Source organism: Psammomys obesus, unplaced genomic scaffold, assembly GCF_907164565.1.
Source record: "Psammomys obesus unplaced genomic scaffold, mPsaObe1.curated_primary_1811, whole genome shotgun sequence".
Classification (NCBI taxonomy): domain Eukaryota; kingdom Metazoa; phylum Chordata; class Mammalia; order Rodentia; family Muridae; genus Psammomys; species Psammomys obesus.
The window spans coordinates 881,452-899,521 of NW_026593982.1; the positions used below are offsets into that span (position 1 = coordinate 881,452).

An 18,070-nucleotide genomic window follows, 5' to 3' on the forward strand; every position below is an offset into this window, starting at 1 on the left:
TGCACTTCTGAGTATCACAAAAGTTTATTTAGCAAAAGGTTTTGTATGAAAATGTACATGACCCAATTCTACATCACAATCAAACAGGTCCTTTAAGGAGGGATGCGATGCTTCTATTCAACAGACATCGTTTAGACTCTTTCCAAGGCTTCTAACATGATGATGCTGTTTCCTCGTATGACCTAGAGAAAAGTCAGTTGAAAGAATTTCATTTAAAAGACAGATCATAATTTTCCAACATGACACACCAGTGTGGCTTTTCTCAAGCCACAACCAAGTTAATCTTTAAATCAAGGTATGAGTGAGATATAGTGGCACACATCTTTAATCTCAGTAACTCAAAAGCAGAAGAATCTCTGAGTTCCCGGCCAGCCAGGGCTGCACAGTGAAATCCCACATTAAGGAAAAAAGAAAAAGGAGAGAGAGAGAACACCACTTTTCAAGGCTGAAAAGTAATGATTAACTTTGAGATCCCAAGTCACTGTGACTTAGCTTTTAGGAACCAAGGGTTACTTGCATGTGCCAACTGACAGCTGTTTCTTCATCTTTAATCAAGGACTATAAATTTTTATTACAGATAATAGCCATTATTATTATTAGTGCACTCAGATTCTGAGGCGAGAATATAGGTGTATATCACCACAGTTAGTTCTGAAGTAAGTAATACCATAAACTTTGGATCTGAAATTATGTAAAAGAATCATTTAAAACACACAAGTAGGGCTGGAGAGATGGCTCAGAGGTTAAGAGCGCTGGTTGTCCTGGACTCACTTTGTAGACTAGGCTGGCCTGAACTCACAGAGATCTGCATGCCTCTGCCTCCCCTGAATGCTGGGATTACAGGCATGTACCACTGTGCCTGACTGCAACAAGTACTCTTAACACTGAGCAAGGGGCCTGAAGAGATGGCTCAGTGGTTAATAGCACTGGCCTTATCTGTACTTCTAGTTCCAGAGGATCCAACACCCTCTTCTGGACTACACAGACAAGAGGCATACACATAGTTCAGACATAGATACAGGCAGAACACCCATATACATAAAATAATTAAACAAGCAAATAAGAAACAGCTGAGCCATTTTCTTCAGCTCCTGAAATCTGTATCTTAACAAGATCTCCTAAGGCATCACATGCGTGTTAGACAATTTTTTTACTGTAGTTAAAGTCTGGCTATGTATGCCCATCTCTTATAGGATAAAGCTCAAAATTGATTTCCAACAGCTAGCCGTTTCAAGACTTAGGCTGAGAAGGGCTCTGCAGAAGTGAGATCTTATCTACAGGGACCTAGAATATTATCCCAGTTGAATGTGTCCACAGGTAAAAGGAAAAAGAAAATGTAAAGTCTCAATCTTTTCTATGTCTTTCATAGGGTAACTGACTTTGATTTAATCTGAGGCTCTGACATACGGGAGGTGAAGACATTAAAGAAGATAAGCATCTTTACTTACCACCATTCCTATGTTATTCTGTTGCCCACTAGTTGCCATCTCCACACACTCATCAATCACAAGATTCATAAAGGGATCAAAGCCCCGAAGTATTCCTTGTACATGTCTGCCACCATTTAACTTTACTATAAGAAGGGAAAAAGAAGTTTTAATAATGCTCCAATAAAGTTTCAACCATCTACTAGCTACCCCTACTAGCTGCCTAAGCCTGGGCTAAATATTTTAGCTCTTCATTTCCTACATGTTAGCCTTTAAGAGTCCAGGAAGATATTACATGTGAGTCTCATGACTGTAATCCCAGCACTTGGCAACAATGGAAGCCTGCTTCAAAAGGAGTCTGAGACTAGACTGGACCACAAATCGAGATCCTGTCTCAATGACTGCCCCCTGAATAAAACCTCCCCAACACATGTAAGTAGTAGTATCTTTACAGAAATGAATCCAAGTTCCAAATAACAGGGTTCAAAGTTAAGAGCTGTTATATGGCAGTGAGAGATTCAAAAGAAGGCTAAACGCCCTAAAGCCCAAATTTAAAATTTTCAATATACTTTAACTGCATGGATCAGGTTTTCCCTAGTCACAAGAAACACCAAGTGCTGGCTGGCCAATTTCTTGGTTAACTTGTTTAAAGAAAAGGGGTTGATAAATTTCAAATATTATAACATAGGAAACTCCTAATTCAGTCAATTCCAGAGAGGCACAGATGACACAACCTGAAGTATTAGCTACAGGCAGTTAGAAATTAGGCAAAGTCTAGTTAGAACGCTGATAAGCCTGAGTAATAAAGATGAATTGGATGTTTTGTGCACTTCAAATTTCTATAACCTGCTTCCAAAAATTATACATTCCTAAGACAACAACAAAACACTAAGAAATTGAGGTGATGACAAACTTACACGATAACTTCTTGTCCATAAATCTGAAAAAGCAAGAGTAAAAATTATGACTTACTTAAAAAATTTTAAGCATAAACAAGCACAGAATCAATTAAACTAAAAATACTTTGCTGGGGCTGGGAGAAGATCGCTCAGATGCTAAGTATGCTTGATGGTCCTCCAGAGGACCCGAGATCAGTTTCCAGTATCCATGCCTGGAGATTGACCAGCTCCTGTGAACTTCAGCTCCAGGGTATCCTAGGGCACCTACACTCAAATGCACACACACTCACACATACATATAATAAAGTAAGTCCTGTTTTGTTTTTTCCAGACAGGGTTTTTCTGTGTAGCCCTGACTGTCCTGGAACTCACTGCGTAGACCACACTGGCCTCAAACTCACATGTCAGAAGCAGAGAATAAATTCCTTAAGATGTGTTGACCCCCACAGCTGGCATATGCAGACATATATGCAAACTGATATAAAAAAGATACTTTAAAATTTGTACAACAGAAAAATAACTACCCCCACTACTGCACCCCAAGACAGGGTTTCTCTGTGTAGCTTTGGCTGTCCTAGACTTTGTAGACCTTGAACTCCCAGAAATTACAGGTGTGTGCCACTGCCTGGCTGAAACATAACATTTAAAACAGCAAAAACCCTGCATTGTGTGTGTATGAGTGTATGTGTACCAGGGCAGTTGTCATCAGCAGCCAGAAGAGCATCAGATAACCTAAAGTTGTCACAGGCAGTTGTGACTTGTCCAGTGTGGATGCTAGGAACTGAACTCAGGTTGCTCTTAACTGCTCAGTCATTTATCCAACCCCCAAATCCTGTACTGTTGTCATGTGTTAGCATATTTAAACTAATGTAATTACAAAGATTTGGTTACATTTTTGGTTATTCCTAAAAGCTGCTAGGCAGTGATGGCACAGGCCTTAAATCCCAGCACTCGAAAAGCAGTGAGTCTACAGAGTGAGTTCCAGGACAGCCAAGGCTACACACAGAGAAACCCTATTTATAAAAAAACAAAACCAAAAACAAAAAAACCAAAAACAAACAATAAACAAAGCTATATCCAGGGACTGGAGAGATGGCTCAGAGGTTAAGAGTGCTGGCTGTTCTTCCAGAGGTCCTGAGTTCAATTTCCAGCAACCACATGGTGGCTCACAACCATCTAGAGATCTGGTGCCCTCTTTTGGTGGGCAGGTGTACACGCAGGCAGAACACTGTGTACATAATAAATCTTAAAAAAAAAAAAAAAAAAAAAGCTGCATTCAATTCAGCAAGTACCTGGCCTGAAGCTCTGTAGCCCAAGTTGACCTCCATTTTACAATCTTGTGTGTGTGTGATATTACCGAGTATGCCAATATGCCTGGCAATAGTGTTTTATTTAACATTAAAAGTATTAGGCTTAAGTGTTCAGCATAGCCCTCAACATGTGTTAGTGAAATAAGTGCATACTTTAAAACTTTAATTTGGAGTAAGTATGAAAATCCCATCCCAGAAAAACACATAAGGTCATTAAAACATGCTGTCAAGTCACATAAAACTTTTTATTTGTATAACTGCTGTGTCTGTGTGAATGTATGCTGTTTGTGGGTGGGTACTCAAAGAGGACAGAACAGTGTTAAACACCCTGAAAAAGCAGGAAGCATTCATAAACCACTGAGCCTTCTCTCCAGTACACAAATCAGCTAAATTTTAAAAACAAAATTATTTTGTTTTATGGTTCACCATGATGCCAATCAGTATGAAGTCTGAGGTAAACTTCCAGGATTTGGTTCTGTCCTTCAACCATATGGTCCAAGAGGTTTGATTCAGGTCATCAGATGTGGAGGCAAGTGCCTTTACCTTTGGGAGACACCTCACTAGCCTGTCAAATCAGTTGTCTTCCAGCAATAGGCTAGAAAATATGAGAAATTTCCTTTCTCTTCTCCCTTTTTTTCTTTCCTCACCATACTGTCAGCTACATCTCTCTTTAGAGGATATTATAGGCCTATGCCACCAGGCATTGCTTCATTGAGTTTTAATGTATTGAGCATCATAGAATTCAAATATAAATTTAAGCTATAGAGTATGACAGAAGGTGGGAATAGATTTACAAGTAAAATTTATAAAATACTAAGTTTTAATAGGAGTTATTTCATAAAGCAGCAAACAGGGAGCATATTGAATACAAGTCCGGTACCTATTATTACCACATTAAACAGAAAACCAAGGCTCAGTGTGGAGATTTGAATGAGAATGGGCCCACAGGATCATATATTTGTATGCTTAGTTCACCAGTGGATGAACCGTTTGGGAAGGGTTAGGAGGTGAGTCCTTGCTGGAGGAGGTCTCACTGGAGTGGGCTTTGAGGTTTCAAAAGGCAACATTAGTCCTAGTGTCTCTCTGCCCTGACAGCTGCTTGAGGGTCACATGGAAAGCTACTGTCTGCTTATGAAGATCACAGGTTAACTCTCTAAAATGTAAACAAGCTCCCAGTTAAAAGTGTTCTTTTTTTTTCTTTACATATTTTGACTTTATTTTTTTAATTTTTTTTTTTTATTTTTAAATAATTTTATACATTCCCTTTTATCCCAGCTGTAGCCCTCTTTCCCTCCCAAAAGCTTTCTTTTAAAAAGAGTTGTCTTGGTCATATCTCTTTACAGCAACTGGACAGTAACTAAGACACTAAAGTTTGGTAATTTTTCTTAGTCTTATACCATCTAAGAATATGGCTGCACTGCAATACTGCAGATGGAGGTGCTTCAAAGCTGGGCTAAAGCATGGATTTGTCTTTGCAGCAATAGATAAACTACTACATGAGAATCAATCAGTGGTTAAGACTTACTATGGCAGCAAATTTTAAGGGAGGAACTTAACTTTGAAACTACCGAGACATGGGGCCAGATGTGATTAAGAGTTGAGGCCAGGCATGGCGGCCCACGCCTGTGAATCCCAGCACTCAGAGAGGTAGGGACAGGTGGATCCCTGAGCTGGAGGCCAGCGAGTCTAGGACAGCCAAGGCTAATACAGAAAAACCCTGTCTTGAAAAACCAAAAAAAAATTAAATAAAAAAAAAAAAAAAAAAAAAAAACAAAAAACACTGAGTTATACTAAACTAGGAGTGAAAAGCTGTAAAATAAGGAAGTGTTTATGAGAAAATAAAGGAGGCAGATCTAATAGTATATCAAAATTCTTAAAATCTAGGTATGAGAAGAGAAAAAGCTATCAACTGAGCGAACAGGAGATGAAGCTCAGCGATAGGGTAGCATGCGCGAGGCCCTGCTGCAAACACACACCACAAACAAGCCAACAAAAATGTCAAAACAAAACTAATATGGTTACAATCACTAGTTCCAGTCTCAGAAAGATCCAAGTATATCCATTAAGAATCAAGAGTACAAGACAGGCGCAGTGGTGCATGCCTGTAATAACAGCACTCTGGAAGGCCGATCACTGTGAGTTCGAGGCCAGCCTGTTCTATAAAGTTAGTGCAGGACAGCCAAGGCTACCCAGAGAAGCCCTCTCAAAAAACAAAACAAACAAACAAACAAAAACAAGTGTATAAGCCGGATTGCTGTGAGTTCAAGGCTCTACACATTGAATACAGGACAACGAAGGCTACACAGAAAAGCCCTGTCTCAAAAATCTTAAAAATTCCTGGGCTGGAGAGATGGGTCAATGGTTAAGGAGCACTGTCTGCCCTTCCAAAGGACTTGGGTTCAATTCCCATCATCCACATGGCAGCTCACAACTGCCTGTAACCCCAATTCCAAGGGCTCTGACACCTTCACGCTAATGCACGTAAAATAAAATTATTTTTAAAAATCCTGCTGAATCTAAACAATATAAGACTTTATTTACTAGCTCATCAATAAAACAAACAGGTAAGTTAAATTTCTACTTTAAAAATCTCAGCATTACATATGGGACAGGTTCAGGCCAGTCAGAAGTGTCTCAGACCAAAGGGTCCTGTTGAAAAGGTGTCTTACTAATTGATTTTACTGGGTGCAGAATAAAATCCTTCAAAAACTAGCTTCCTCCAATTAGAAAATGGATGTTCCTTCACGGATTTATCACCAGGGTAAACTACTACACATTTTAATTTAACTTGAACACAAGAAGGGCAATGAATCAGAAACCTAGTTCTCGGGGATTGGGGAGATGGCACACCGCTGCGCCAGAGGGCTCACAACCGCCTGTAAGTCCTGCTCCATCGGGCCGACGCCTCCTCTGGCCTCCGTAGGAACTGCACCCACAAACACAAGTAATGTCTGTGAGCATCAAAGAGGGAAAAAAAAAAAAAAAAAGATAAATCTAGCTCTCTAAAAAACGCAATAGAATGTGCACATTTACCGAACCATAACACGCTACTTCATAAGAACTTAAAAAATTTAAAAAAAGGGGGCAAGGAAGAGGAGTGGTACTTTCTAAAGCAACATACACAAATGCACTCTCTTTCTGTTTGAGGCAGAGCTCACTTTAGCCTAGAGTGGCCCGGGACTTGCGGAAACCTGCCTGCCTCAGCCACCTGAGCGGCTCCAAACGCACAGTTCAAGCCTGCGAGTTCCCAGTTCCTGGCAGACAACCACATGTCTGGACCGCTGCTCTGGGCCCCACCCGGTGGCCCTGTGGCCGCCCCCCGAGGACAGCCCAACCTTGGGGAGGCGGAGGCACCGGTACTGCGGTAACCATGCCGACCGGACCCGAGAGCCGCTTCCGGCCCGCGCGAGCGCCGGGACTCGCGGCCGCAGCCGGGGCGACACGGGAGGAGGGTCCGCGAGGCCAGCGAGGCTCGACCGGGCCGGCACTACTCACTTCTTCAGTTCGGGAGGGTGGGCCTTACTCATGGCGACTCCTAATGCGGGCTCGGCACGACAGGGAAGGAGCGTCCGGCCTCACGAAAGCGCGCGCGGCAGGCTCGGCGCTGAGCTAGCGTCACCACCCCGCGAGCCAATCGCCTTCCGGCAACCTCGCCCTTCATCCCGCGATACCGAGAGGGACGCCGGAGCGCGCGACCGGAGCCACGCTTCCGTGTGTGCCGTCCGTGCGTGGACGGAGAGGCGGGGCTCGGCCAAGCCTTCTTTGTGTAAAACTCAAGTGGCAGGCACGACTCTGGTTTGCGTGTCAACATTTTTCTTTTTTCACTACCTCCTTCCCTTTCCTCTACCTTCTCCTGTTTTTGATGTAATTCTTGTTGGCTTCGAGCTCACTGTGTAGTCAAAGCTGTCTTTGAACCCCTGCCTCTTCTGCTAGGATTATAGGCTGCGGCATCTCCCAGTCCTTTGTTTCCTGAACATAGCTAGGCGAAGTTGAGGATTCCTGAAGCACCCAAGTAAACGAATAGCTTGTTTGTGCTTGTGGCGGGCAGGCGACTAGGCCGATTCTCTTTAGGATGTGTATCCAGAGCCTGGAGCATTTTTGACAGTTAAGCATTTCTAACATTGCATTCAGAACCCACTTAGCACATGACGGTTCATACTGAAATGTGAGGCTTACCATACTAAAGTCCTATGATATTGAGCCTGCCTCTGCCTTCTGAGTGCCGAGAATAAAGGTGTGCACCTTTCCGGGCGGCACCACTGGGCTCGCTCATTAGTTATTAAAATGTCCCCACAGACGTGTCCACAGACCTGTTGGATGGAGGCAGTTCAATTGAGGTTCTTCACATGTGACTAGTTTGGGTCGTTGACAAAAACTTTTAACACAAGGAGTCTTAATGGTAAATTCTTCCGAACACTTGCTGTTAGTTGAAACTGGAAAACAAACATGGGTATTAACAGCTTTTTTTTTTTTTTTTGGTTTGAGTATTTTACACAAGCTGGCCTCAAATAGAGCAGTCCTCCTCCAGCCTTACATTACAGTACAGAGATTAATCCTGGGTATATTTTCAACATGAATAGACTTCAAGTTATGCTCTGGCTTTCCCTTAGTGTTTCCCATTTACTGATATGCACTCTCAGGATGTTTTAAATTTCATAGGCATACCGTTATCTACCCAGTAGGAAAAAGTTGGACACAATGAAACTTTATTTAAAAACCAAACCACTTGGAAAATATATTGCAGGCTTGACACAGCAAACAGACAGGTATATCATTGTTTCAAGTAATTGGTATAAATACAACATAGTACTTATCCAAAAGATAGGTGACATGTTGGGCCAGTAACGCTGAACTACAAAGTCCCAGGCAAAAATGGCATTTGATAACAAGGTGCTTACTTTTAGGACTCCTTGTTGTTAGGGGATTACCTCTATAAGGCTCTGTGAATTCAGGAGGCTGAGTAATACTGGGTTTGGACTTCCATTCTGTGAAATCTAGGTTTTCTCAAGTCCAGTACTTCTCAACAGTTCCTATTTTACTGTTTAATCTCAGCTACTGGTATATAAGTGACTGTCAAACCCTTTTCATGGGGATGTGTCACTTGGCTGCAGGAGTCAGTGAAGGAAGCTGTTTCCACACACAGTGTGACACCACCTGGCTTCTTCAGGGGCTTCCAGAACGACAGAACTGAAGAAAAGGACATTCCCATCGTGATGGCCAGAAAATACAAGGAACCTTTAGAACTTATTCAAATTATTCTCTCTCCTGTATCTTAAATCCATGTTGTGCCCTTGCACATAAGACAAAACCAAGCAAAATAAAGATCTGGGAAGGAAACCTTTTCCTCCCTCTAAATTATTAGTTCGCTGGGTTTTGTTTCACAGCATATGCAAGGTGCTGTGGTGACACTTGTGGTAAACAGGAGCTTGGCAACACACACACCTCTCCTCAAACTTTACCAGCAGGTTGAAGAAAGCTGCCAGCTTGGATGTCTGTGTAGTAGGAATCTAAGCCCTTGGTACAAGGGCATCTCTATTGCCAGAACAAGCACTTGCACACGAACGTTTAGGAGCTAGAATTCTCCCGTGTGCTATCTGTTATCCAAATTTTAGCACCAGCTTCTTTCCACTTCACCTTCTAAAATCCAGATGTAATGGAACCAGTATCGGGCGGTGAGAGGCATATGCCTGGAACTTTCTGTGTCCTGAGTTTTCCTCATCCATAAACATTGCTTAACATACTAAACTGCATTCTTCCTCTTAAATAGCCTGCCCTCAGCCCCAATGGTCACTGGCAAACAATTTTATTTCCCGATGGACGACAGAGACTCTTTCATCTTCTTGGTCATTGTTGGGATGAGGTGCATGTGGTCATCCACACACTTGGACACACAGCTGTCCAGCTGTCGCTTCACCTGCACCTCCTTATTTCCTGCATCCATCGAGTCTTTGGCTTTGTCATTGCAGTGCATGGTGCAACGGGCCAGGCGGTCCTGTGACGAGAAAGAAGAGAGAGGAGAGGGCTGAGAGGTTGGCTCCCATTGTCTGAGTGTTGGTACCATGTTAGGTCTTGGGCTACAGGCTTGATAAGGCTTGACTCTGCCAGTTACAAGGTAATACCGTCTTAGCTCAAACAGAAGGTGCCACGGGGATGGCTCAGACTAAGCACTGTTAGACATCGGAGGAATGAAAAAATGAATTTTATATAAGATGCTAGCAGCAAACAAAAAACTACTGTTACATTTATAAACACCTTGATTCTTCCAATTCACATGTGTGTAGTGTTGTGTATTTTTAGATATGTGTATTTGTGGATGTGGAGGCCCAAGGTACACGTTGGGAAACATCCTCCATTGTTCTTTCACACTGAGGCAGGGCTCTCAACCAAACCCAGAACTCACTGATGTGGCTTGCTCGCCAGCCTGTTCTGAAGATTCTGTCTCCACCTTCTGAGGCTGGAGTTACAGGTGGGCTGCCACACCCAAGAGACAATGGCTTCTGAACTCTGGGCCTCATGTTTGCATGGCAACTGCTTTAACCCTTCCCTAGCATCCCCCTGGCACACATTTTAATTCTTTACTATCTGTTCTTGCTACCGAAGAACGATTCAAACACCTGTCAAGTATCTACCACGTGCCGAGCTTTTTTCTACTGTGGAATACAGAAATGAACAAAGCATAAGTTCTGATCATATGGAATTTATAGTCCAGGGTGGAGATGTTAAGGAAAGAGCAGGATATGTGAATTGGAAATTCAGGAGTGAGGTCTGAACCACAGGTCTGAATGCAAGCACTATCAGGGGTATTTAACGGTTTGTCTTCTCTTGGCCACATTGTTATCTACAAACTCTATGCTCAAGAAATGTAAAGTTACCAGGTGTGGTGTCACATGCTAATTTTACTCCCAGCAGTTGGGAGGCAGAGGCAGACAGATCTGAGTTTGAGGACTCTACAGAGAGTGTTCCAGGACAGCTAGAACAGAGAAATCTTGTCTCAAAAACCAAAAAACTACCTAATTAATCCCCCACCACCAAAAAAGCAATCACAGACACAGACACACACAGTCACAAATCTGCAAAATAGTTTAAATAGGTTTCTAATGTTATGTTGGGCTGAATGTGGCCCACAGGATACAGGTTGAACACCCTTGGTTAGGATATTAGCAGTCATGTGAACAGAGACCAGGGCCAATGGCAGCTTGCATACTCTATGGTCAGAGGTTGGAAAGAGGAAAAAGCCCAGCAGAGATAAAAGGCCTGGAAGATGGAAAACCAAGTATTCTCTGGTCAAATGGTTAAAGTGCCTGAAGGAGAGGGAACTACTGTGCACACAGGTCAAGGCAAAGGACTGAGCAGTGACAGGTGGACCTAGCTCCATGACTGCCCTCCTCATCACAACCTTGAGCAGCTCTGCAAATGAGTTAGCCTGGAGTGACTGTAAAGTGAAGGGAAGGAGAAGTTTATAAAGCAACTCAAGAACCAACTTTCCAAAGATCTCATCCACAAATTTTTCAAAATGAAAAATGGAAAACATATTTTGTTGATTTACTTCACAATGGCTGTGGCTTTGAAGAGTTTTGTACATTGGGGTGTGAAAATGTGCTCTATATTAGGTATAACTGTTAAGGGAATGGAACCCCAGGCTATCAGAAGGGTTTGCTCCCAAAGGCCACAAAATACACGTAGAGCCATCTCTCCAGCCCTAGAAAAGGATATTTTAATTTATTTACCTTTATTTTATGTGCCTGTATTATGTCTATGTGTGAATGTCAGATCTTGGAGTTACAGACAGCTTTGAGCTGCCATGTGGATGCTGCGATTTGAACCTGGGTTTCCTGGAAGAGCAGTCAGTGCACCCTTAACCACTGAGCCATCTCTCCAGCCCTGGGAAAAGAGCTTTTATAGCACACTGTAGGGGCTTGGTGTCACAGGTCTATACTCCCAGCACTTGGGAGGCAGAGAGGAGGATTGCTATGAGTTTCAGGCCAGCCTGAGCAACAGAGCTGAGATCCTGTCTCAAAACACCTACTCTGCAATGCTTTTTATGACTGACCTTCCTGTGCCATCGAAGCCTCTCTCCAGGTGCCCCAAACTGGGGAAGGGTTAAGCCTACAAATACCACTAAGGTCTCGCCCCAGTCTTCACCTTTTAAATTGTGTGTGTGTGTGTGTGTGTGTGTGTGTGTGTGTGTGTGTGTGTGTATGTATGTGACTGATGTGTACTATGACATTCCTATAGCGGTCAGAGGACAACTTGTGGAGTTAGTTCTCTCCTTCCATCTTCAAGCAAGTTCTGGGGATCAAATTTAGGTTGTCAGGCTTGTGTGGCAAGTATTGATCTAGCCACCAAACTGCATCCACTGCATCCTTTAAAGACTAATGTCTTAGTTCGCTTTTCAGGAAACTTCGTTATTTTAAAAACTCACGAGGTTCCACTCGTAGCTGAGGAAGTATTGGCAGTTAAAAATAATTACTTTATATTTGTGTTCCTGAATATATGTATGTGCACCATATGTGTGCGGGAACCTGCAGAGGTCAGAAGAGTTGTCACATGTCATGGAATTGGAGTTCTAGATGTGGGTGCTGGGAACTCAACCTGGGTGTTCTTTAAGACCAGAAGTGCTCTCAGCCACTATGCCATCTATCTCTCCAGCCCTGACCTACTGCCAGTTAAAGGATACCGCAGGAAGGAGAGTTGCTTTCCTTTAGTGATGTCACCAGTCAGGTTGCCCAAGCTGCAATAAAAACCCCACATCCATGCTCATGCAAGCCACCTTGATTAAATCCAGGGGAATCATTAATAAAAATAGGAAGACTTGTTGTAAGAAAGGGTCCAAAAGAGGAAGAGGGGACAGAATATTATCAAAATACATTACACGTATGAAATAGTCAAAGAATAATTAAAATGAATTTAGATGTTAGATGTTTACCTTTTCTCTTTATATATATATAAATTGGTGTTTTGCCTGCGTATATGTTTGTGTCCTGAAACAGGAGTTACAAGCTGCAATAAAGGTCCTCTGAAGAGCAGCCAGTGCTCTTAACTGCTGAGCCATTTCTCCAGCTCCATGTCTTACTTCTTTTTTTTTCTTGAGATTTTATTTTTTATTTTAAGTGTATAAATATAGTTGCCTGAATATATGTTCGGCCCCATAGAGGATTGAAGAGGGCTTCAGATCACTTGTGACTGGAATTACAGAAGGTTGTGAGCCTCCATATGGATGCTGAGAATTGAGCCTCTGGAGAAGCAGTCAGTACTCTTAACTGCTGAGCCATCTCTACAGCCCCAAGTCAATATACATTTTAAGGAGTTTTACACTATGCAACATAGATTGTATTTGTCATTCAACACATCAAATGACAGTCAAAAAGGCACACAGTTATAAACGCTCTTGGCAACTTCCTTTTACATTACTGTTTCCAGGGGAAAATATGAAGCAATTTAATAGCAGTCCCGGGGCCTTTTCCAAAATTTCAAACCCTAGGTAACCATAGTACTCCCACCAGTGTTAACAGAACCAAAGACCAAAGCAGAACAAATGCTTCTCAACTCCCACCAAAGAACTTTGAGTTCAAAGACTTGAGAAGTCTGAGGCATTCCTCACCTGGAACCTTTCCAGCTCGCTGGTGACCAAGGCCTGGGCTTGGGCTAGAGGTGCATGGCAGCGCTCTATGCACTGGTGTACCTGCTGCATAGATGCTTGGCTGTCCTCACAGCAGCTGGCACTGCACCGGAACATGAGGCCCTGGGGAGCGAGGGCAGCGCCTGGTTAGACTGGAGAGACTACAAGGACAGTCTCCTAAGGACTACAAAGATTGGGATACCATACATCCACCTGTATGCTCCCCCCCCACCTTTGCCCCCCCCCCCCCCCCCCAGCTATTATCAGGACTTCATAAGGCTAGCATTTGGGGCTGGGGATATAAGAGTTTGGGAGAGCGCCTGCCTAGTTCTAAGACAGCCCTGTGTTCCATCCTGCATCCCGTAAACGCCAGGGTGGTGGTGCATGCCTGTAATCCCAGCATTCCAAAGGTGAAAGCAGGAAGAATAGGGGTTGGAAGCCAACCCGGATTAAACGAGACCCTGTTGGTTGCTACTAGCTCACGTACAGCACCCAAGTCTGGGCCGGAAGAAACCACGTTCTGAAAACCAGGTATCTGCAGCAGAGTTCAGAGGTTAGACAACGCCCCACCTGGCGACACAGTTGAGGGTGCCTGGGAGGTAAGGTTAAACCAGGCCAGCATGGCAAGGGAGGCGGGGCCCACGGCCGCAGGCCTTCAGGGTTCGTGGCATCTGAACCAGCGCAGGACGGCCCGAAGGCATCCTGGCCTGAGCCCTCAGGGCCTCGCGCCGGATCACCTCAGGGGCAGCCGAACACACATAACCGAGGCCAGGAGGGAGGAAACGGCCCCGCGTGAGGCCCGGGGCTCGGACGTCACCACCCCCGCCCGAGCTTTCCAATCCCGCCTGGGAGCGGGCCCCCGCCGCTACCTGCATCTTCCGAATGTTCTCTCTCTCCACACTTTTCACCATGGCGTCCACAGCCTCCTGCACTCGGAGTTGCTGCACCTCCGCCATGGCGACCCTGAGCTGCGCCGCGACAGCGCCCGCGCGCACCCGCTGCGCCCCGCCCCCTGCGCCCGCCCCGGGTCCGCAAGCCGCGACTCGTCCCCCTCGCGCCCCGCCCCTAGGTTCGCCCCGCTCCCGAGCCATCGAGCCCCGCCCCTTCACACCAAACTCGACCCCCCGCCCGCCGGGTCACCGCGCGGCTCCGCCCCCTGACCACTGCGCCGCGTGGTCTCAGTTCGCACTTTCCCCGGACCCTCATTGCCCCCTGGCGTCCAGACTTAGCAACTGCAGGCAGGAGGCGGCACTCCGCGGCACTCCGCAGCTGCTTCTGTGGAGCCCAGCTGTAGTGGCCAGAGATCTCTCTGCTCGCCTCTGTTTCTTCCTCATTCGCTCTCTCCTTTCCAGTGGGGGTGGGGGTGGTAAGCGAATGTAATTGGCAGTTCTTGGGAGTGCAGTCTGATCAGTTAATATCTTGTCTTGTCTTGGTTCCTTTGTGTTGCTGAGTAGACTTTCATTGACTGTACGTACCACAGTTTGTGCACTCGGCTCCCCAGCTAGTGGACATTTTTGTCGAGTCACTAGTTTCTGTGAGTAAAAAGTACAGTACTCTGGATTTGCTCACGATCACTGCGGGAGTATGGAGGACTGTAGATATGGAGACTGTAGAGTAACAACGAGCTGTTTCCGAGCTGCACTGGTTCTATCAGCCGTGAGCCCTCACGCTCCCATTTCTATTGTCTTATGTGGTCACCCGAGAAACACACGTCCCCGCTGTTCTACCTATGGGCGGGGCGCGGAGGGGAGCGTCACCGGGCTAGGAAAGGGGCAGCTGCACGCAGTGTTGCCAGAGCTGAGCCGTAGGTGGTCCCACTGGGGAGAAAGAGGGGAGGGTTCGCGTGTTTCACGACAGCTCTCCCGTAGACGGCGAGCTGCGTTGAATCGTTGGGTTGAACTAGACGGGCCCTTGCCTGGCAGTGAAGACGAGGAAGCGGATGCCAGGCAGGCACGGGAAGCTGCAGTGACGGAACAGAAAAGGTTGAAGCTTTGTGGAAATCGCCTGGAGCTGAAAAGGAGATTGGTGTGAGTGCTGGGAAGTTTAGGCACTTCGCGGAGATGGGCCACTAGATGGCAGGCTAACTCTGGTTTGAGGGTAGGAAAAGCCCTATACCGCCCAGTCCTTTGAGGAAAGATGAGCTCCTCCATAGCTGGGCTCTCCTGCTCCCAAATACCAAGACTGGGGCAAAGAGATGTTCACTACCTCCAGCCAGGCTTCCAGGGGTCTTCCAGGAGCAGCTGGAGTGAGGGCGATGGCAGCGGTGCCTTGCAAGTACTTTGCATGGGGACGTGGCCTCCTCACTGTCTATTTTTCTCCCACTGTGCAGAAAATCTAGGCAGGTGAAGGCTCTGGAACATCTAAATCCTGCCTCCCCAGCCTCGCTGACACCGGACTGTGAAAAGATCTCTCTCTTCTCTCCCCACTCTCTCTCCCTTCTCTCTCTCCTCTTCTCTCTGTCTCTCCTCTCTCTCTCTTGTTTTTCTCGAGACAGGGTTTCTCTGTTTAGCCTTGGCTGTTCTGGACTCGCTTTGTAGACCAAGCTGGCCTGGAACACACAGAGATTCACCTGCCTCTGCCTCTGTGAGTGCTGAAATTACAGGCCTGTGCCACTGTGACTGGCAACCAGTTTTATTTATTTATTTTTTTAGTATTTATTTACTTGAGACATGTCTCAGTGTGGAGAGCTTCTTGTTTGGCAAGCTGCTTTGTAATTGGGAATTCAGTGAAAAACGTGTTTTCACCCTGACCTTTTTACCTTGAGACAAAGATAAACAGGGTGTTTTGCCAAGTTCCTTTAACTTGTTTATGCAATCATGGATCATTTCTGCTATTCAGAGAGGTGGTCTAAAAACACAAGTTTGACTGCTCCATGAACCCCTTCCCTGTATTGATGTGCTTTGTTTTGCTTTGCCTATAAAAATAAGTTATGAAATAAACTCGGGCTGCTGCAATTTTTTACTGACAGTCCTCTGGAGCTGATCCCTTGAGTCCTGCTTTATTCCTTTCAGTCCTCACTCCCCACTCAGGTATTATTTAACTTTGCAGCAGGGCTCTGACATCTCAATATGTAGCAGCCCTGGCTGTCCTGGAACTTGCTATGTAGACTAAGCTGACCTTAACTCACAGAGATTCGCTTGCCTCTGCCTCCTGAGTGCTGTGATTAAAGGCGTGTGCCATCCCAGCCCTGGCATTCTCCAGGTTTTAAAGGGAAACCTTCTCCTTCTCTTCTTGGGGTCAGTCATGTGGTTCCCCACTCCCTCCCATATATCCAGTGACCATATGGAAAAATAGAAAAGGAATGAGATTAGAACACAAATATCAAGATTTGAACAAGTCGTAGGGTAGAGAGGGGTGTGACTGTCAACAGAACCCTAAGATGGGGTGAATACTCCAGGGAGAATCCCAAGGTGACCAGACTCCAGAGGGGTGACGGCCACGTGCTGCATCTTGACACAGAGGGGCTCATGCAGCCCCCAGGCACTCCAAGCCTCAGCGTGATGGCAGCTGCTTCCCAGCAGCAGGAAGCAGGCAGTGTCTCTGTTGCCTCTGGGTGGGGTCTCTGGTCTCCAAGGCTTTGTGTATCCAGTGTTGTAGAAATTGAGCAGAACAGGTCATGGTGACACAGACGGCACTGAATTAGTACATCATGCCCAGTAATCATCGAATAACCATTTTGTGGAAGAGTTTATTTCAGGTGTGTGTGCGTGTGTAAATGTGACATGTGTGGACAGTTGTAAATATAAATTTTCTTTCTCTTTATGATTTTTCTGTGTGTCTATAAGTGAGCATGTATGCATATATGTGGATCATATGCATGCAGGAGCCCTTGGAGACCAGAAGAGGGGTGTTGGGTCAATCAGAACTGGAGTTAGAGATGTTTGTGAGTCACTGTGTGTTCTTTGGGAACTAAACAGTGTCCTCTGCAACAGCAAGCAGATACACACACACACACACACACACACACACACACACACACACACACACACGTGAGTGCAGGTGCCTGGAGTGGCCAGAAGAGGGCGTTGGAGCCTCAGAAGGTGGAGTTAGAGGTGGTTGTCAGCTGCCCAGCATTGGTAATGGGAGCTGACCTCAGGTCCTCTGGAAGAGCAGTACCTGTTCTAAGTGCTCCACCATGTCTGCAGTCCCAGATTATGCCCTTTCACTGTGGATTTTGGTCAGGAGAGTCAAGGAGGTCTGGAGCGGAGGACACACAGTCTGCAGCTTCCATCTTGGGCCAAGCGCCGAAATGCTCTCTGTGTGCTCAGCCTGTGACTATGCAGCCTCTGGTGACAGAGCCACCCTTCCTTCCGCTATAAAGTGTGCATGGCATGATTCATTACTAGGTATGGTGGTGGCCGTGAGTTTGTGTCTGCGGGGAGCAAAGTAAACAGTTATTATTGTCGCCGGGAATGTTGTTTCTTTCTCTTACTCTCTTATTAGTGTGGCTGTCACAGCAAGACGGCGATGATCTAGATGACAGCTTGTGGAGCCAGCTGTGGCCAGCAGCTAAGTTACCAGTCTTGTTGTGACAAAGTGCTTGCCAAGAAGAAACTTAAGGGGCTGAGGAGATGATGGCTCAGCAGGGAAGAGCACTGGCTCCCCTGGCACAGGACCCAGGTTTGGTTCCCAGCACCCACACAATGGCTTACAAGCAGTTCTGGGGATCAGACATCCTCTTCTGGCTTTCTTGTGTACTGCATACCAAGGGGCACAGACATACAGGCAAACAAACATTCACACACGAGGTAAAGAGGAAGAAATATCTATCTATCTATCTATCTATCTATCTATCTATCTATCTATCTATCTATC

The 18,070-nt window shown here is 45.5% G+C and overlaps 2 protein-coding genes across 5 annotated transcripts; both read right to left on the reverse strand.

Annotated features, from left to right (window-relative positions):
- On the reverse strand, positions 1-7,270 carry Snrpg (small nuclear ribonucleoprotein polypeptide G). 3 transcript variants are annotated; one of them, XM_055617685.1, is made up of 4 exons: positions 7,132-7,270; positions 2,345-2,367; positions 1,449-1,573; positions 1-182 (listed from the first exon to the last, which is right to left on the reverse strand). In XM_055617685.1, exons 1-4 carry the CDS (start codon positions 7,161-7,163, stop codon positions 132-134), a joined length of 231 nt encoding a protein of 76 aa, XP_055473660.1. In that variant the 5' UTR covers positions 7,164-7,270; the 3' UTR covers positions 1-131. The 3 variants fall into 3 exon arrangements, with proteins under 3 accessions (XP_055473660.1, XP_055473661.1, XP_055473662.1); XM_055617686.1 differs by lacking the exon at positions 7,132-7,270 and adding an exon at positions 6,972-6,990; XM_055617687.1 differs by lacking the exon at positions 7,132-7,270 and adding an exon at positions 6,456-6,471.
- A 1,071-nt stretch (positions 7,271-8,341) lies between these two features.
- Positions 8,342-14,260, reverse strand: Fam136a (family with sequence similarity 136 member A). Of its 2 annotated transcripts, none has more exons than XM_055617682.1 (3): positions 14,125-14,260; positions 13,238-13,378; positions 8,342-9,628 (listed from the first exon to the last, which is right to left on the reverse strand). In XM_055617682.1, the coding sequence occupies exons 1-3, from the start codon at positions 14,209-14,211 to the stop codon at positions 9,440-9,442; spliced, it is 417 nt and encodes a 138-aa protein (XP_055473657.1). In that variant the 5' UTR covers positions 14,212-14,260; the 3' UTR covers positions 8,342-9,439. The 2 variants fall into 2 exon arrangements, with proteins under 2 accessions (XP_055473657.1, XP_055473658.1); XM_055617683.1 differs by lacking the exon at positions 14,125-14,260 and adding an exon at positions 13,644-13,931.
- Between the last annotated feature and the right edge of the window lie 3,810 nt (positions 14,261-18,070).